Source organism: Telmatherina bonti (assembly GCF_933228915.1).
Source record: "Telmatherina bonti genome assembly, chromosome: 11".
Taxonomy (NCBI): Eukaryota; Metazoa; Chordata; class Actinopteri; order Atheriniformes; family Telmatherinidae; genus Telmatherina; species Telmatherina bonti.
This window is the reverse complement of record NC_136629.1, coordinates 32763839-32778797: the sequence shown is the minus strand read 5'-3', so window position 1 is coordinate 32778797 and position 14959 is coordinate 32763839. Positions and strand designations below refer to the sequence as shown.

General features: G+C 36.9%; 1 protein-coding gene across 1 annotated transcript; it reads left to right on the top strand.

Moving 5' to 3' along the window:
• Positions 1–3448: 3448 nt before the first annotated feature.
• On the top strand, positions 3449–10781 carry rtkn2 (rhotekin 2; the record flags this gene model as incomplete). The annotated part of the gene is made up of 13 exons (XM_079249165.1): positions 3449–3583; positions 3929–4030; positions 5884–6083; positions 6294–6352; positions 6535–6588; positions 6699–6816; positions 7047–7247; positions 7756–7850; positions 8343–8449; positions 8542–8673; positions 9064–9232; positions 9389–9496; positions 10072–10781. The coding sequence occupies 13 exons, from the start codon at positions 3449–3451 to the stop codon at positions 10779–10781; spliced, it is 2190 nt and encodes a 729-aa protein (XP_079105291.1).
• Positions 10782–14959: the final 4178 nt, after the last annotated feature.

The window sequence follows — 14959 nt, the reverse complement described above, 5'->3', positions numbered from 1 at the left end:
ATAAACTTTTTTTTTTTAAAATTATTAAACCTTCATTATAAATAATAAATACTTTTTTCAATGGTTGTAATAAAATTTAGTAGTAATACAAACTGATAAACCATTTATATTAAAATAACCTAGTTAGGCACTGTGATTTAAACCTTTATAGGGCTCTCAATGAAATACCTTCAAATTAGAAATATCAACCTAAAATTGTCCTTCTAGTATAACAGACCTCCATTCTGTTGCACCCCTGCTACACACAACTTCATCCATTCATGGTGGGAGACAGAGAGATGGAGAAAACTATATTACAGCCATAAACTGTAAAGATCAACATAAATACTGTTTTCTAACATTGTATGTGATTTATAAATGAGATTTTTTGCTTATTTGTAAACAATGCAAAATATGTTATTTTACATGACTGAAACTACAAGATACAGAGGGGTATTTGTTTCTGGCAAATATAATTTATTTGAGGTAATATCTTAATATTATTTATACTTATTACTTTATAATTACCAGAGGGACAAAAATGTGAATAACACAATAAAGAAATAAAATAATTAGGTTATAAACTATATTTAAAATGATTATGAGAGACTGTGACTGAGACCCACTCAACAGTGCAGAGCTATGGAGTTTGGTGGAACAGAAATAAATGGCAGAATGATGGAAATGGTTCTGTGTTGTCGCAGAATGGCAGAATTTGTCTCTTGCTGAATGTGTTCCCAAGCTTGTTCAGCACATTGTAAAGAACGTAAAGGGTAAAGGGATGTTCAGTTGGTCCCTAATTTTTGGAAAACCTCCTCCCTGACACAACTGACCAGCTTATTAGCCCCAGAATTGTCCAGATGCATACTGCATATAGATACTGTGTGCAAAACAACCCTGAGCTGGTTCTACTTCCTGCAAAGACTCAGGTCCTTCATTGTCTGCCGCAGGATGGTCCATGTCTCATATGTTGTTCTAAGCACTGTCTTCTTTGCTATGGCTTGCTGGGGCGCAGGCATCCAAACAAAAGGTTCCAACACACAGAACAAACTCATCAAAAAGGCTGTATTTGTCATCAGGATCATGGACAATGACTCCCCACCCCCGACCTTCATGACACGCTGGACAGTTTTAGCAGCAGACTTCTCCAACAATACAGGATGCCTGCTCCTGTCAGCTTCTATCTATACACAGTTTATTGTCATTAAATACTCTACAGTATTTGTAATCCTGCACAGTAACAATGTAGTAGTAATAAGTGAGAAACAACACAAATCAGTTATCTTTTATTTATTTTTCTTTGTTTTAATTGCTTAGTTTTAAATGAGTCTTTTCCAGCATTAAGCAAAATTCAGTCCAGCTTACTAAAATGGACTGAATACAGCTTAGTAAAGACCATAAAAGGAGAGAGTGAATGGAAGAAAGCAGAGACAAGGATGCAAAATGTAGAAAACAGCAGCAACAACAGACAGAAGAACTAGATTACCAGCTGATATACACATGTAAAAACTTTAGCAGAAGACATCATATGGCCTCTGTGAAAACTCAAAGCAAAGAATAATTACAAACACTTATTCAAAGAAAAACAGAAAAACATGAATGAACTGCAGCAACATGCACATGAAAATAAAACTGTAGCTCCTGCTGATTAACCCCACAAGTTAACACAGTAACAGTGTCAATATGTCTTAGTGAATGGAAAATATAAGGAATATGTTGTTTATTAATGAATGCATTTATTTGTTTTTCATGCAAACATGGTCAAAATACGTATTTTACTAATAAACTTGATTTAATTTGAAAAACAACTTAATATTCAGACAATGTTTGATGATACCCTGTGTGTACCCCAGACACCATCACAAGCTGAACAATGTCTAAATGCATCATGAACTAAATAAATAAATAGTCTGTTTTTGCTGGAACAAAATGACTTTTTAATTCTTTCTAAATGGAAATGATCTCATATGAATCTGAAAGGTTAAAAGCAGATTACAAAAGAAATTCACAAGACTTTTAGCGAAGTTGGTCATGTTGATTTAACATTTACAAATCAGCTGTTGTTACAAATATATTACTTGATTCCTGTAATGCTATTAAGTACAATCTGAAGAAAAAAAACAGATTATGTAAGGGAAGTTGCACAGAAAATATCCAACAGATGGTGTGTAGCTGACATCACTCTCCAGAACCTGATTAACTCGGAGGATTACACAGTAAATTAATCTTGTTCAATTTTTTAAAATCTCTCCTTTTAATTTTGAAATCACATAGCATATTTTCCGATATAAGAAGGGGGTTTTGTGGCTAACTTGATAGCCCTCAACCTCAGCAGCGCCTGCGTCTACACTTCCAAACGTGGAAGCTTCCAACTCAACCAGAAGCAATGTCCGCCAGAACCGGGTGGGCGGGTTTCCTGGACTCACTGGTTTCGTTCCGAGGTCTTTTGTTGCTGCAGCACCACCTGGGCTGCGCAGCTGGCAGGTCGAGATATGATGCCAAAAAAGAAGAGGCAGCATGTGATGCATAATTGCAGCTCACGTCAATGAGGATGCAAGTGAGCAGAACGCACACAAACAGGATAAACAAAGAAATGTACAAAATAAATTACATGATTTGAAAATACTTTTGAATGTTACTAATTAATGCCTATACAGGGAAAACGTTTATAGGTTATGAAAAATTAACAAAACAGTGCTGAGCATTATACAGACCTGGATCCTTTGTGACAGCCTCAGTGAATGAAGATAGCCTGACATGATGCATTTGTTACTGATTAGCAGTTACTGATTTTTTGTTTTGCTAAATGAGTCGAGCCTGTAATGAGCTACACATACGTACTAAACAAGTTTTAATAATGTAGCCGCTTTTGAATGATGCAACCACTAAAAGTAAAATAAAACACAAGATATTTTTTTAAGCGTCTTAAAATTTAAAAATGTTTTGTCTCGCATGATGATGCAATGACGTTCCCTGTCTGTCTGCGTAAGGGCGCTGGGTTTTCTCTAAGAAGGAACCGCCAGGAAAGGCGAAATAATCTACAGATTGAAATCTGTAGATTTCTTTCATGTTTAAACATCAGATTTTCAGACAGCAACCGAAAATTAAGCTTCACCCAAAACCACCGAGCAGTTCAATTATGAGTCGACTTTTGACTTTGACACTGAAATCTTTCTGACAAAGCCTGAAAGACTCATTATAAATGTAATTAGTTTATCAGTTCTTGTTTTTTTTATTTTTTTTAATTCATTATTCAACTGCAAGAAAGCAGAGATTTTTGTACTACGTAAATGTCTACATTGTATTATCGAGCAAGTTTTTCTTTTTTTCTTCTTAAATATTTATTTATTTATTTTTGTCCATTCCGGTAGGCAATGAGACATAAACCAAGCCAACCTTGTCCGTTGAAGGGGCGGTGGAAATGTGGGGAATGTGCAGCGCGTGCGGTTGCTAGCGAATGACGAACAACATGGACGGCAGGCGGGATGTTCAAACGTCCAAGCGAATTGGTAGCTGCAGGACATTGTTTTCAGCCGGTTCTGCGGTGGCTATGGAGATTAAACGGAAGAAAATACGACAGAGCTCTTTATTCCTACAGACTGAGGTATGTTCAATAGATACTGGCGCTTTTATATTCATTTTTTTGTCTAACCTGAAATCGTAATGACAGGTCCGTTGAGGCTGGACTGGGGTGCTAAGTTCAACAACGCTAAGGCCGCTAGATAATATATGTTTATTTTTCATTTACAAAGGCGTCGCAGATATGCTTACCTTCGTTCAAATAATGTGAAATATACTACTTATTTCTTAAACCCCACATGGTTTCCATGTTCCAGTAAATAGTGCCCGTTTGGTCTTCATGGGGAGTTGCCCTGTTTAACAGTTTCTCTTCCTGAAATCAGCAATTTTGCAGCATTTTCTAACATCGCTGAAACTAACTTGCTCTCAGGTTACGAGCATGAACCGATGCCCAAGGCTTCTGAAGGATACCCAGCAGATTGTAGACAACATGAATTTGTTGTATATACGACATATTTCTGGGAAGCTGCAGGTGCATATTTGCATTTTTAATATGGAGGATGATGATGTTTGCATGCCAGTAACAGGTATGCAAATGTTTTTAAATTGTCACCAACAATTATTTACACCCCCCAAACCCCCCACCAAAAAAAAAAAAAAGAAAGAAAGAAAAAAGAAAAGAAAAGAAAAGAAAAAACAATTCATAGTGTTAGATTTTAAAAAATAAATAAATAAAAGATTTTTTAGTTTGGAATTTCAAACATCATCATTCCCCATATATCCACATGTTTTCAGTTTAGCATACTAGCCATACATCTCCATACTGCATGTTTTCCATCAAAATGGGTCTCAAAACTATCATGACACCACCTGACCCCACCTGTATCATGCTTCATTTTACAACCAGAAGTTGCACTTTAGTGGGAGCAGAGGTTGGTTTTATTGTTGCAGTAGCATTTTTTTTCAGTGATGTGAAATTGGTATGGTTTTGATCCAGGAGAAACAGACTATTAAGTAGTTAGATAATTAAATGATAAACATATTTGCAAAACTGATTAAAAAAATGTTGGGTTCTTTGGAAAAAATAACAAATACAAGGAAATTAACTGTGATATGTTACAGTTTAAGACAAAAGAAGTGAAATTTGTGGGTCCTTCAGTCGCTGAAACATGGCAGTCCTTTGCTTTCTCTAAATGTAGAGATGGTAAATGCAGAGCTTGATTTCCCAATTATGATTATTAAAGTGGATACTATTATTATGGGACTCTGGTACATAGTCTGTGTTTTAATGAGATACAAAAGATTTGCAAATTAAATTTTTTATTGTTATTATTATTAGTTAGGTTTTTTTTTTTTTTTTTAAATTATTATTTTTTTAATCAATTTGAATTCAGTTTTCCGTACCATTTCAGGCAATATCCAAATATTTATTTTAAGAGACAAATAAAACTCTTTGCCAGTTTAATACTTGATTCAGAAAAGAGTCTTTCAGCTGTTAGAGGTCTTTTAAACCACAACATAAAGACTCTGTGTCCTCATTGTCTCACATTTTAATGAACAAAGTTGTTATCTTCCCAATGTCTCCAGCAAACTGGGTTATCTCATTAGTATTGTCCAGGTTCAAAATACCCATTTGATCTTTTCAAATTGTACCAATCAAGTTCGAAAGTTTTAGACTTTAGGTCTGTTTCTCAGTTGTAGAATAATATTTTTAAGTATCGATCTAGGTATTACAGAATAACTTATCTGTTTTAGAATTCTTTGGTTTCAGTCACATTTTTCCTTCATAGGAAAGCTGCTGAATGAAATGGAAGCATGTAAAAAAAACTGATAAAGGAGCTTCAGTTCGTCCTTACCTCCATAAGCAAGGGAAGCACGGTGCCATCCTGTGTGAAAGGAAATGACCTGCATTTTTTGGTGCATCTTTTTTTGCAGAAACTTTAGCGTGACTTACACTTTGACAAGGAGAATGTGGTTGTTTTTTTTTTTTATTTTCTTTGGTTTTTTTTCAAGCTTTTTTGCTTCAATGCAAAAAGCCTGGCATTAAGGTAAAAAGTTGATGATATTGCTGTTCTGTATGTACTAAAAGCCTGTGATATTGTGTCTTTTTGATCTTCTTTTTTGCAAACAACCCAGGCACTTCAGGTAAGTGGCACTAAAAGACTAGAAGATTATGCTGATCATCTTAAAAACAGCTTTGTTAGTTAAGATGTTAATTTTGCCTTCAAAAGTAACATTCAAGTGCAACTTTATCACCAGTCATCATGCCCATGTAGTTTAGTCTGCATTGTAGCATGTTGTATAAGAACCAGAAATAACACACCAACATGTGTTTTAAATATGATCAATTTTCTCACTGAGGAATTTTCTGTTTTGTACACAAAGAACACAGACATACAGGAGAAGCTTGACTTTGAGATGCGAATGCGAGAGGGAGCCTACAGGCTGCTGCTCGCATGCAGCAACAGAGAACAGATTCTTAACACCTCCAAGAACCTGCTGACCTGCAATGCCAGGATCAAGGCTTATCTCGCCCAGCTGCAGAGGAAGAAAGAGCAGCAGGATATGATGGGAGCAGTCACAAGGTGAGGAGTTTGGTATTTACTATGCTTGCAGTTGTATAAAATATTGTAGAAGTCTTTTTAGTTGCTCCATTTTAAACACAAACTGTTGCAACGTACAGACTGAAATGTGATGCAGAATGTTTGAATAAGTTTTAAAGTTTAAATGTTATTCTCCTAAAGTGATACACATGTGCAACCAGCTGTAGTGAGATATTAAAATTGTTATTACAGACTGGAAAATCCTGATACTGATGGTCGTTTGCCCTGTCATGGCACCATAGCTCTGTCTGGTATGATTGTTTGACCTTTGTTTTTAATAATTTATTACAGAACAGAAAGTAAATATACCTCACAAATAAACTAGTATTTAAATGGGTTTTTAGTCACAATATCTCAAGAAAACATAATTGCTAAATTATGTGGATGTTTACAGTGCAGCTATGTAAATGATTGTTTCTCTTTTCTGATTTAGGCTTGCGGATTCCTTTGATATGGAAAGATTCAGACCACTTTAATAACAGAGGAAGTAGGTTATCCTTTTTACTGTTATATTCATGCCTACCATTTATTTCTCCTTCGTGTTATTTTGCTTAGACTTGCTGTACTAATTTGCTGTGCATCCCTTGCTTTTGGAAGGTTCTCGTCGAGTGGCTGTGTTCTGTTTGATGCAGATTGGCTCAGAGGTGTTTGACACAGAGATGGTTGTGGTGGACAGATCTGTCACTGACATCTGCTTTGAGGGAGTCACCATCTTGTAAATAATTTTTTCTATATATTCAAAATGCAGAAATGCAAACTAAAACAACTGCACTTCTTTTTTGAAGCCTTTAGGCACAGTCACTACTTTAAAAGTACATCTTTTCTCACTGATCTGATATGAGGAAGGGGGTTACTGGTCATAGTGTTATGTTGTGCTGTAGTATTTACAAGTTTTTAAAACTTTGGTTTTATAATGACATTGATCCAGCATATATTTTTTCACAGTAAAGAGGCAAGTCCTCAGTTTGAACTGAGGGTGGAGCTGTGGAGCTGCGCCCTTGAGGAAGAGCTCACTTTAGTAAACACGCCAAAGAAATTGGCAAAGAAGCTCCGCAACTCGTTTGGAAAGACCTCTGGAAAGAAGCTCTGCTCCCTGCTGGACACTCCAGATCCTGACACTTTCATGCAGAATAACCCGATACCCTCGTAAGTACTGTTTTTATCTTCTAAAATCCTACATGAGCTCTTGAGTCTCTAAGAGTTTTGCTCTTAGGACTCATCTCCAAAGTGGAACAAGGGATGTAAATTAAAACTTTGTCAGGGGTTGTCAACAAGTAACACAGAATTTTTATTGAAATAAGGTTTTAATATTTGTGGTTCTGAAAATTGTACATTTAGCCTTCAGATATTCAGAGATTGTGCTTGTCATGTCAGCATATGAAATTAATTTTGCTGAGAGAGGAAAAGCATGCTTAAAGACATTTTCGAGTTTAAAGTTACACACTCAGCGGAACATCTGTAAGTGATAAGCACCACATGTTCATAGGGATCATTTGGGCCTTAAAAGAAAGAGATCGTTTATGAAAAACAACAGGGGTTATGAGCCCATTACTGGATTAAAAGGCTAGAGTTTAACATATATTTTCAGGAAAATAAGTCATTTTGTTATGTTTGATGATGGCTTGAAACCTGAATGTGTGTCTGCTCGTAACAGCGGAGCCAAATACAGCCTGCTAGCCTACACAACGCTGGATCTGGCCGAGGCTGAAGGCACCTTTCAGTCTCACTCCCTCATTGTCCTCCAAAACGGTAAGATGCAAAGGCAGAGAAATTTAATATCTGAGGATATAAAGGACTTATGCCTTTAAGCTCATGAACTGAATCGGTGCCATGGTAATGATAAAATATTTTTACACTAGTACGACTGAAACCTAAAATTAAGCAAAATAACCTATAATTAAGGTTTAGCTTGGATTGGTTTTCTTCCTTTTTGCTTGAGTGATTAATTGGATAAAATTTGGTTCTCAGGCAGTTTTTTTTTCTTGTAATTTCAACGGTAAATCTTTGTTTTCCACTCTGGCACATTCATGCTCAGCTATACTGTGCATATTTTTGGGTTTTTAAATAACTGTTATAACAGGAAACAGTTACAGAAAAAGAAAATGTAATTATTTTTCCAGTCATAATGAAGAAATTTTCTTCTGTTTTAGCACTGGAACAGTTTTAAATAAACATTTCTTTTCAAATAAAACCTTTTCCAGAAAATTATGATTAATGCTCTGCTGATGTTCATCCTCACAGCTGAGTGGTCCTCTTGGCTTCCTCTTTATGGTAACCTGTGCTGCCGGTTGGTGGCACAGCCTGCTTGTATGACACAGAGCATGATGGCTGGCTACTTGACTCAGAAGGTGTGTTGTTATTTAACTGCTGTATTTATTACTATGGCCCTGGTTCGATTTCTATGGTAACTTTGTTTTTTGTTATTTTGGTAATTTTTCAGCAAAGTATTGAGGGGTTGGACCGTTGCTGCAGACTTTATTGTGTGCTCAGTGCTGGATTTTTGTCCTGCTACTTCACCCCAGAAGAAATTGATGCTCAGGTGCCGCCTACTCTCAGTGTTCCCATCAATAAGGTAAAAGAGAGGAGTGTCAATGTTGTCAAATCAATGTAAATGTTAAAACTTAAACTACCCGTCTTTGTTTTTACAAATGCATCATCCATTTTAATAGAGTAATTTTAAAATGATAATATACAGCAGGTTGATTGATTGTTGCTCATTTAATTCTCGGCTCAACATTTTTTCCAGTATCTTGCAGTCTAACTAAAATACAAAAAAACAACAAAAAATAACACATTTCTCACTGAGATCCTGCTTGCATCTTTGGCATTTTACTGCTGCTTTATTTTTTTTTTCTGCATCATCAGCACTTGGCTTTTTAGTCTAGCATTTTGCATTGAACTGTAATTTATAAAATGTCAAATTTCTTTTCATTTTATAAGGTATTTGTCATTGTTTCTGCAGGATACCCGCATCTGCGTGATGGAAAAGGAGTCAGCAGGCAAAAAATCCAGGAGTTTGTCCATTATTAACCCTTCACCAGAGGGTTCTCAGGCCATAAATTTCACCACAGACACCAGAGATGAGCTGGAGGACTGGCTGGATGCCCTTTACCAGCACCTCTATGATCAGAGTAACAACTTACTGTTTCACAGAATAGCTCTGTTAAAACTTTCTGATTATATAAAGAGTAGTAGTGTGCAGTTAAATTAGCCTAAAAGCCTCTCATCAAAAATGAATGTTATAACCTTTTTCAGCTTTTCTGATGTGTATTCTTGTTTGCGACCAGGCCAGTGGCTGCACTGCTGCAACCAGCTAATGAAGATTGAAGTCGTGTCACCACGAAAACCATCACTCTTCCTTACCAAGCAGGCCGACTCTGTTTACAATGACCTCAGTAAGTGGCATCGTTTGAATTGGTGACTGAAGTGAGTCAAACACAAGTTGGTAATTTGCTGACCGATGTTGGAAGTTTTAGTAGTTGTATTTAGGAAGATATTGCCTGATTTTAAGCTCTCACATCAAATCAAATGGAATATACTTCATGATATACACAAAGTAGTTTTATATTTCAACTTTAACTTTCAATTCAACTTTATTTATATAGCGTCAAATCACGGCAATGCCATCTCAAGACGCTTTACAGACAGAGAAGAAAACATAATGAAAGCCAATTCATAATAGCCTATATAAGAAAATACAAAAGATTCAGTTGAGTCCAACTGAATCTCCCATCCGGAGCAAGCACACTGGCAACAGTGGGAAGGAAAAAACTCACTTTTAACAGGAAGGAAATCTCCGGCAGAACCCGGCTCAAGGACAGGCAGCCATCTGCCTTTGCTGTGTATATCCTGTTACATGCAAATTAGAAATGTGGAGTGTATACTTCCTTTTCCTCTGAAACATGAAAAGTAAAAATAAATATAAGTCTTTTGTGTCTGTTTAAATTTAATCTTGTGTGTTTTTTTTCAGGTATTAATTCACCCAGTAAGTTTGAGAGCATTACGGATATCATTCACAGTAAAATTGAAGAGACAGATGGTCACTTCCTGATCGGCCACGAAGAGAAGAAGGAAGTGCCTAACTGGTCCCGTCTGTTTGATGGGTCCCATTCAGTGGTGGTAGAGAAGAGTATTCTGTCCCAGAGCAAAACCTCCACCCCTTGTTCAAGCCCGAACCCCAAAACCAGCTCCACTCCCCTCAGCAACAAAAAGCGTCGCGCTCCTCCCCCTCCATCTGACAGAGAGCCTTATGCTCCCCCCACCCGTCCAGCCAGACCTCCCCTCCCTGCTTCTCTTCATCATCACCCGCCTCCTTCATACCAGGAGAAGGAGAACTCTGGTACTTGCCTTTCACATCCAGTCACAAGGTCCAAAACGGGAAGACCCTCTCTAGATGCCAAGTTTTCCGCCATCATTCAACAACTCCAGCGTAACAATGCTGGAGGCGCCACAGCTCTTAGTCGAAAAAATGCTCCACTGGGGGTCCTTGATGTGCAACCACAGGGTCAGCCTCAGGCTCTTCACCAGCAGCTGGATTACCAGAACCACCACACCCAGACCCCTGAGACCACAACTGACCACGGTTTTGTCAGAGCCTGTAATGGTCCCGCTCCTGTTCCTGCTCCACGCAGCAAACTGAGGAAGTCTTTCAGGGATAGGATGAACCTCAAAGCTCTGTAACCTCATCTTCAACAGGTTCTATATTTAGGTAACTAGCTATACCTTACCATTAACAAAAAATAACTAAAGCAGAGCTTTTCAACTGAGCTGGTTAACATACATACAAGAGTTTATACAACTATACCTCACTAATGATGAATACTGCCGCTTCTTTAATAGAATATTTTATCCTTTTGGGGAAATGCTCTTACCACACCATCACATAACTATAATCGTCGGGCCAGGCAGCTTGGATTATAAGATGTGCTTAAAACGGGAGGAAATGACTCATCAATGTCTGTTTAACATGTGACAAGAACTGTAAACCTGCACATTTAAAGTTCAGTACCTGATCATAACACTACTCCCAACACTCACTGCTCTAGTAGAGGAACTTCATAAAACCGTAAGTGATTACACCTACATGTTTTGAAGATAAAAGATAAAACATGTTTTGTGAACTTTCGGGGGTGCTGGTCTGCAGAATTTCTTCCATTTAAACAAAGCCAGGCTTGCTTTTCTCATTCTTTCAGCCTCTATGCTAACTTTTCCATCGACCCAGCTTCCTTCATATTGAGGTCACAAATCTTTTCATCTAACAGCACAACATGAAAGCATGTTTCCCAAAATGTCAAACTGTTATTGGAACTCTGTATGGATAGGTGAAAGGCATAAAAAAGGTGGGGATTTTTTTTTTTTTTTTTAAATCTTCATTACAACCTCACAAATTCCTGTTGACACCTCATAACACAATATCAATACTGTACTGAGACATCTCTGGCTGCACTTTCTATATATCAAGTTTTTCATGTGCAGCTAACCCATAGATGAAATTGGAAGCTGTATGTTGGCTTGAGCACCGCTATCATCAATCCAACTAAAATGGAAAGGCTTATTTCTTTGCTCTGCCACTGGAACATGAACTAAAGAAAGAGCCTTTGGAAAAGCACTCAAATTGGAATTGATCCATTGGCTAACTGTGGACGACTCATTCCTTTTGGAAGAATTGACATATTCTACTTACTGTGACGACTTTATGACCACTATAGCTGATTTTAGAGGAACGTGATTTTTAGGAGCAATTGCAAGCACTAATGTGACTTCTCCATTTCCCCAGAGGTCTTAATAATAGAGTGACCTTGGTTTTTAGTGGCTACACAGTATGTCTAACACAATTTACCGTTGCAGCCAATAAATACTGCGAACATAATTGAATGAATGGGTCTTTTGAGTGGCTTAAATAATGAATACCCTTGTGTGTGTGTGTGTTTTGAGCATACCCAGTACTGCCAGCCAACTAAATATTTCAGCCACTTAATGATATTGTATTGAGAAGCAGTCATCATAATTAGACATGGTGCACAAAAGGTTTAGCTACTTTCCATGGAATACACTCAGATAAAGCAATAAGGTAAAGGCTGTGATATTTTTTTTTTCATCTAACCCTCCATTTTCAGTTAAATTTAGAGGGTAGAGATGTAGATTTGTGGGGAGGTGGATTACAGGAAGGCTTAGTTTAAGCCTTCAAAGAGAGATGGGGAGAAAATGGGTAGTACAAAGGGAGATGCAGCTCAACATTAGCAGTGTGCCAGATGTTCCTTATGCTTGCTGTGTATTGCTGATACATTAGTCACTTTGATCTTTTACTGTATGCACCTGGAACAACAGGATAGGGCTTAAGGCTAAAGCCTCCCAACATTACTTTGCTCACTGATGATGCTGTGATTATATTTCATACTAAATGATTGTCAATTATTTTGCATTCTTGCCTCCTCATGAACATCTTGGCAATTCTCAGACTTAAAAGGACAGCGATGCAGACACTGTGACTAACATTTCGGTATTGTTGTGGGTAATGAGTTGCGGAGCCCTGATGAAACTAAAATGCAATGTTTTATCAAGAATCTGAATAAAGTTGTAAAATGTCTAATGAATAATTTTTTTTTATTAACTACAAATACAGTAGAAGGGATTAATCGTTTTTGTACTGATTTTGACTAAATGTACTGTAGTTCTTTTGTGGTTTACTGCCAAATTATATTAACGTGTCTGTCTTGTGTCAAATAAATTAGGTTCAATGCTGTGGTGTTCATGTACCATTATGTAGTAATACATCAATTTTGTCCTAGTGAAAAATAATTTGTGTAGTGCAATGTAAAAGTATATGTGTTAGCTATTGTTTCTCAGTGCAATTTCCTTTCACTCTTTTTTTTATTGCTGATCTGCAATAAAACGACCTACATTCTACCCTGGTGAGGCTGCTTTATTTTTGCTGAGCTTGGAAGTATTACTGAATATTTTTTATGCTAAAGGTTTACCAGGGGGTGGCAATAAAAGTCAAAGCATAGCTTTTATTGCAGCCCCATTCACATCCCATAGAGATACATGCACTGGCACATTTCTCCACTGCAGCAAATACTGGAGAGGCTTCTCTGGCTTTGTGCCCAGAAGTGGCCTGTTGTGAAGATTAAGGTGGATGGAGTCTCATAGCCAGATAATGGTATTACAATAATAAAGCCCATTCACACTGCATTTACTCAAGAAAGAAAAGGGACATTACAATGGTTTTAAAGGAAAATTTCTACAACCCTCACTATGCAGTGAAGAACACAACTGAAGAAACATTTATAGATAGTAAAATATTTTAATTAAATATACAGGAGGTCATATACAAAATGTCTTTATTTTTTATCTTGTTTGCCAGCTGGGTGATTGGTAAACAGATGGCTAAGGTATCAAAAACACTTTTAGGATGCACATTAATGGAAATGACATGGAAAAAAAAATAAAATAAAAGTGAAAATGCAACAAAAAGTATCCTAATTCTTAATTTGTAGTGTTTAGCCTAACATGAAACAGAGCAGAAAGAACACGGCTAGATCATGTAACCAACCTTTATACTGTTTTTTGTTTTAAGTATTTACAGATTATAACAGTTTATATCATAACAACCACGCAGTTCTATCTACAGTGCTATTTACACAGAAAATAAGACAAGAGAAGGGTTGTCATGAGTTGTTCCCATCTGAATGTTCTGTACAGGAGCCAGCACTAATGCTAGTTTTACCTAGACACAGCAATGTACAGTACTTAATCAGAAATGAATGTCTTTAAGTATTCAGTAAAACTTTACAAACAGACATTTACAGCTTTTTTTTCCTTCTTTTGAAACACCAGACATGTTCACTGTGTATTTCGACTATCCTGGATTGCAATTATAGTGGTTGTAAAAAGCCAGCGCAGGTGTTGTCTTTCCACCTCAGGCTATGGAGCACGGTAGGCATACTTTATGGAGTCTGGTACCTTTTCATCACAGCTAGAAAACACACAGAGCTAACATGCCCTGCGGATGACAGACACCAGACCTGTGTCAAAATCAACTGTCAGTAAATCTTGCAGGTTCTTGTATAATCGCTTCCCTGACAAAGTTAAGCTGGACTAGATTTGTTGAAACACAAATACTAAACATTTGGTTAAAGTTGTACTGTTTACAATTGTGTGCCTTACCCTTTAAATTTGATGTTCCATAGCCGAGTGTGCCATATTGTTTTCGTATGAGCGTGAGATAACAGTGCCAGTAATATTGACTTTCCTACCCTGCTACAGAAGAATAACCTTAACAAGTGTAGTGCTAACTCTAATCCAAGACTGCGAAAGGCACAGATATTTGCAAAGCAGTAATATCCTAAGTGATGACATTCCTATCAAATCATAGTGAGTCTTTTCAGGGAGTTAAATAAAAAAGGGTTTGCTCAAAAAGAAAAAAAAAAATGAAGAAAGAGGAAATTTTCAAGTCGAGAACAAAAAAAAAAAAAAAAAGAAAATTGAAATGCTGATTTTTTTTTGTGGTGAGCATTCCACAGCAGACGGCTGCTTCATTATGCTGGTTCTACAGGCGAAAAACAAGCCGCAACAGTCTACTCATCACAAAGAGTTGGTGGGGGGGGGATTAAATTACTTTCAATTTAGAAAGTAAAAATGAAACCAGCTTTTCATTAACTCTCAACAAATAAACATTCATGATTTGTCAACAGACTGAGCATGAAAACTGGTTAAGTTGTTTTTGAAGTGAAATACTTAATGAATAACAACCTGAACTGAGTAAAAAAACAAAACAAACAAAGCGATTCTACAGTACATCTGTCATACACAGCACCTCTGAATTTATGATGAAACTATTCATGTCGCACCGCAGTGAG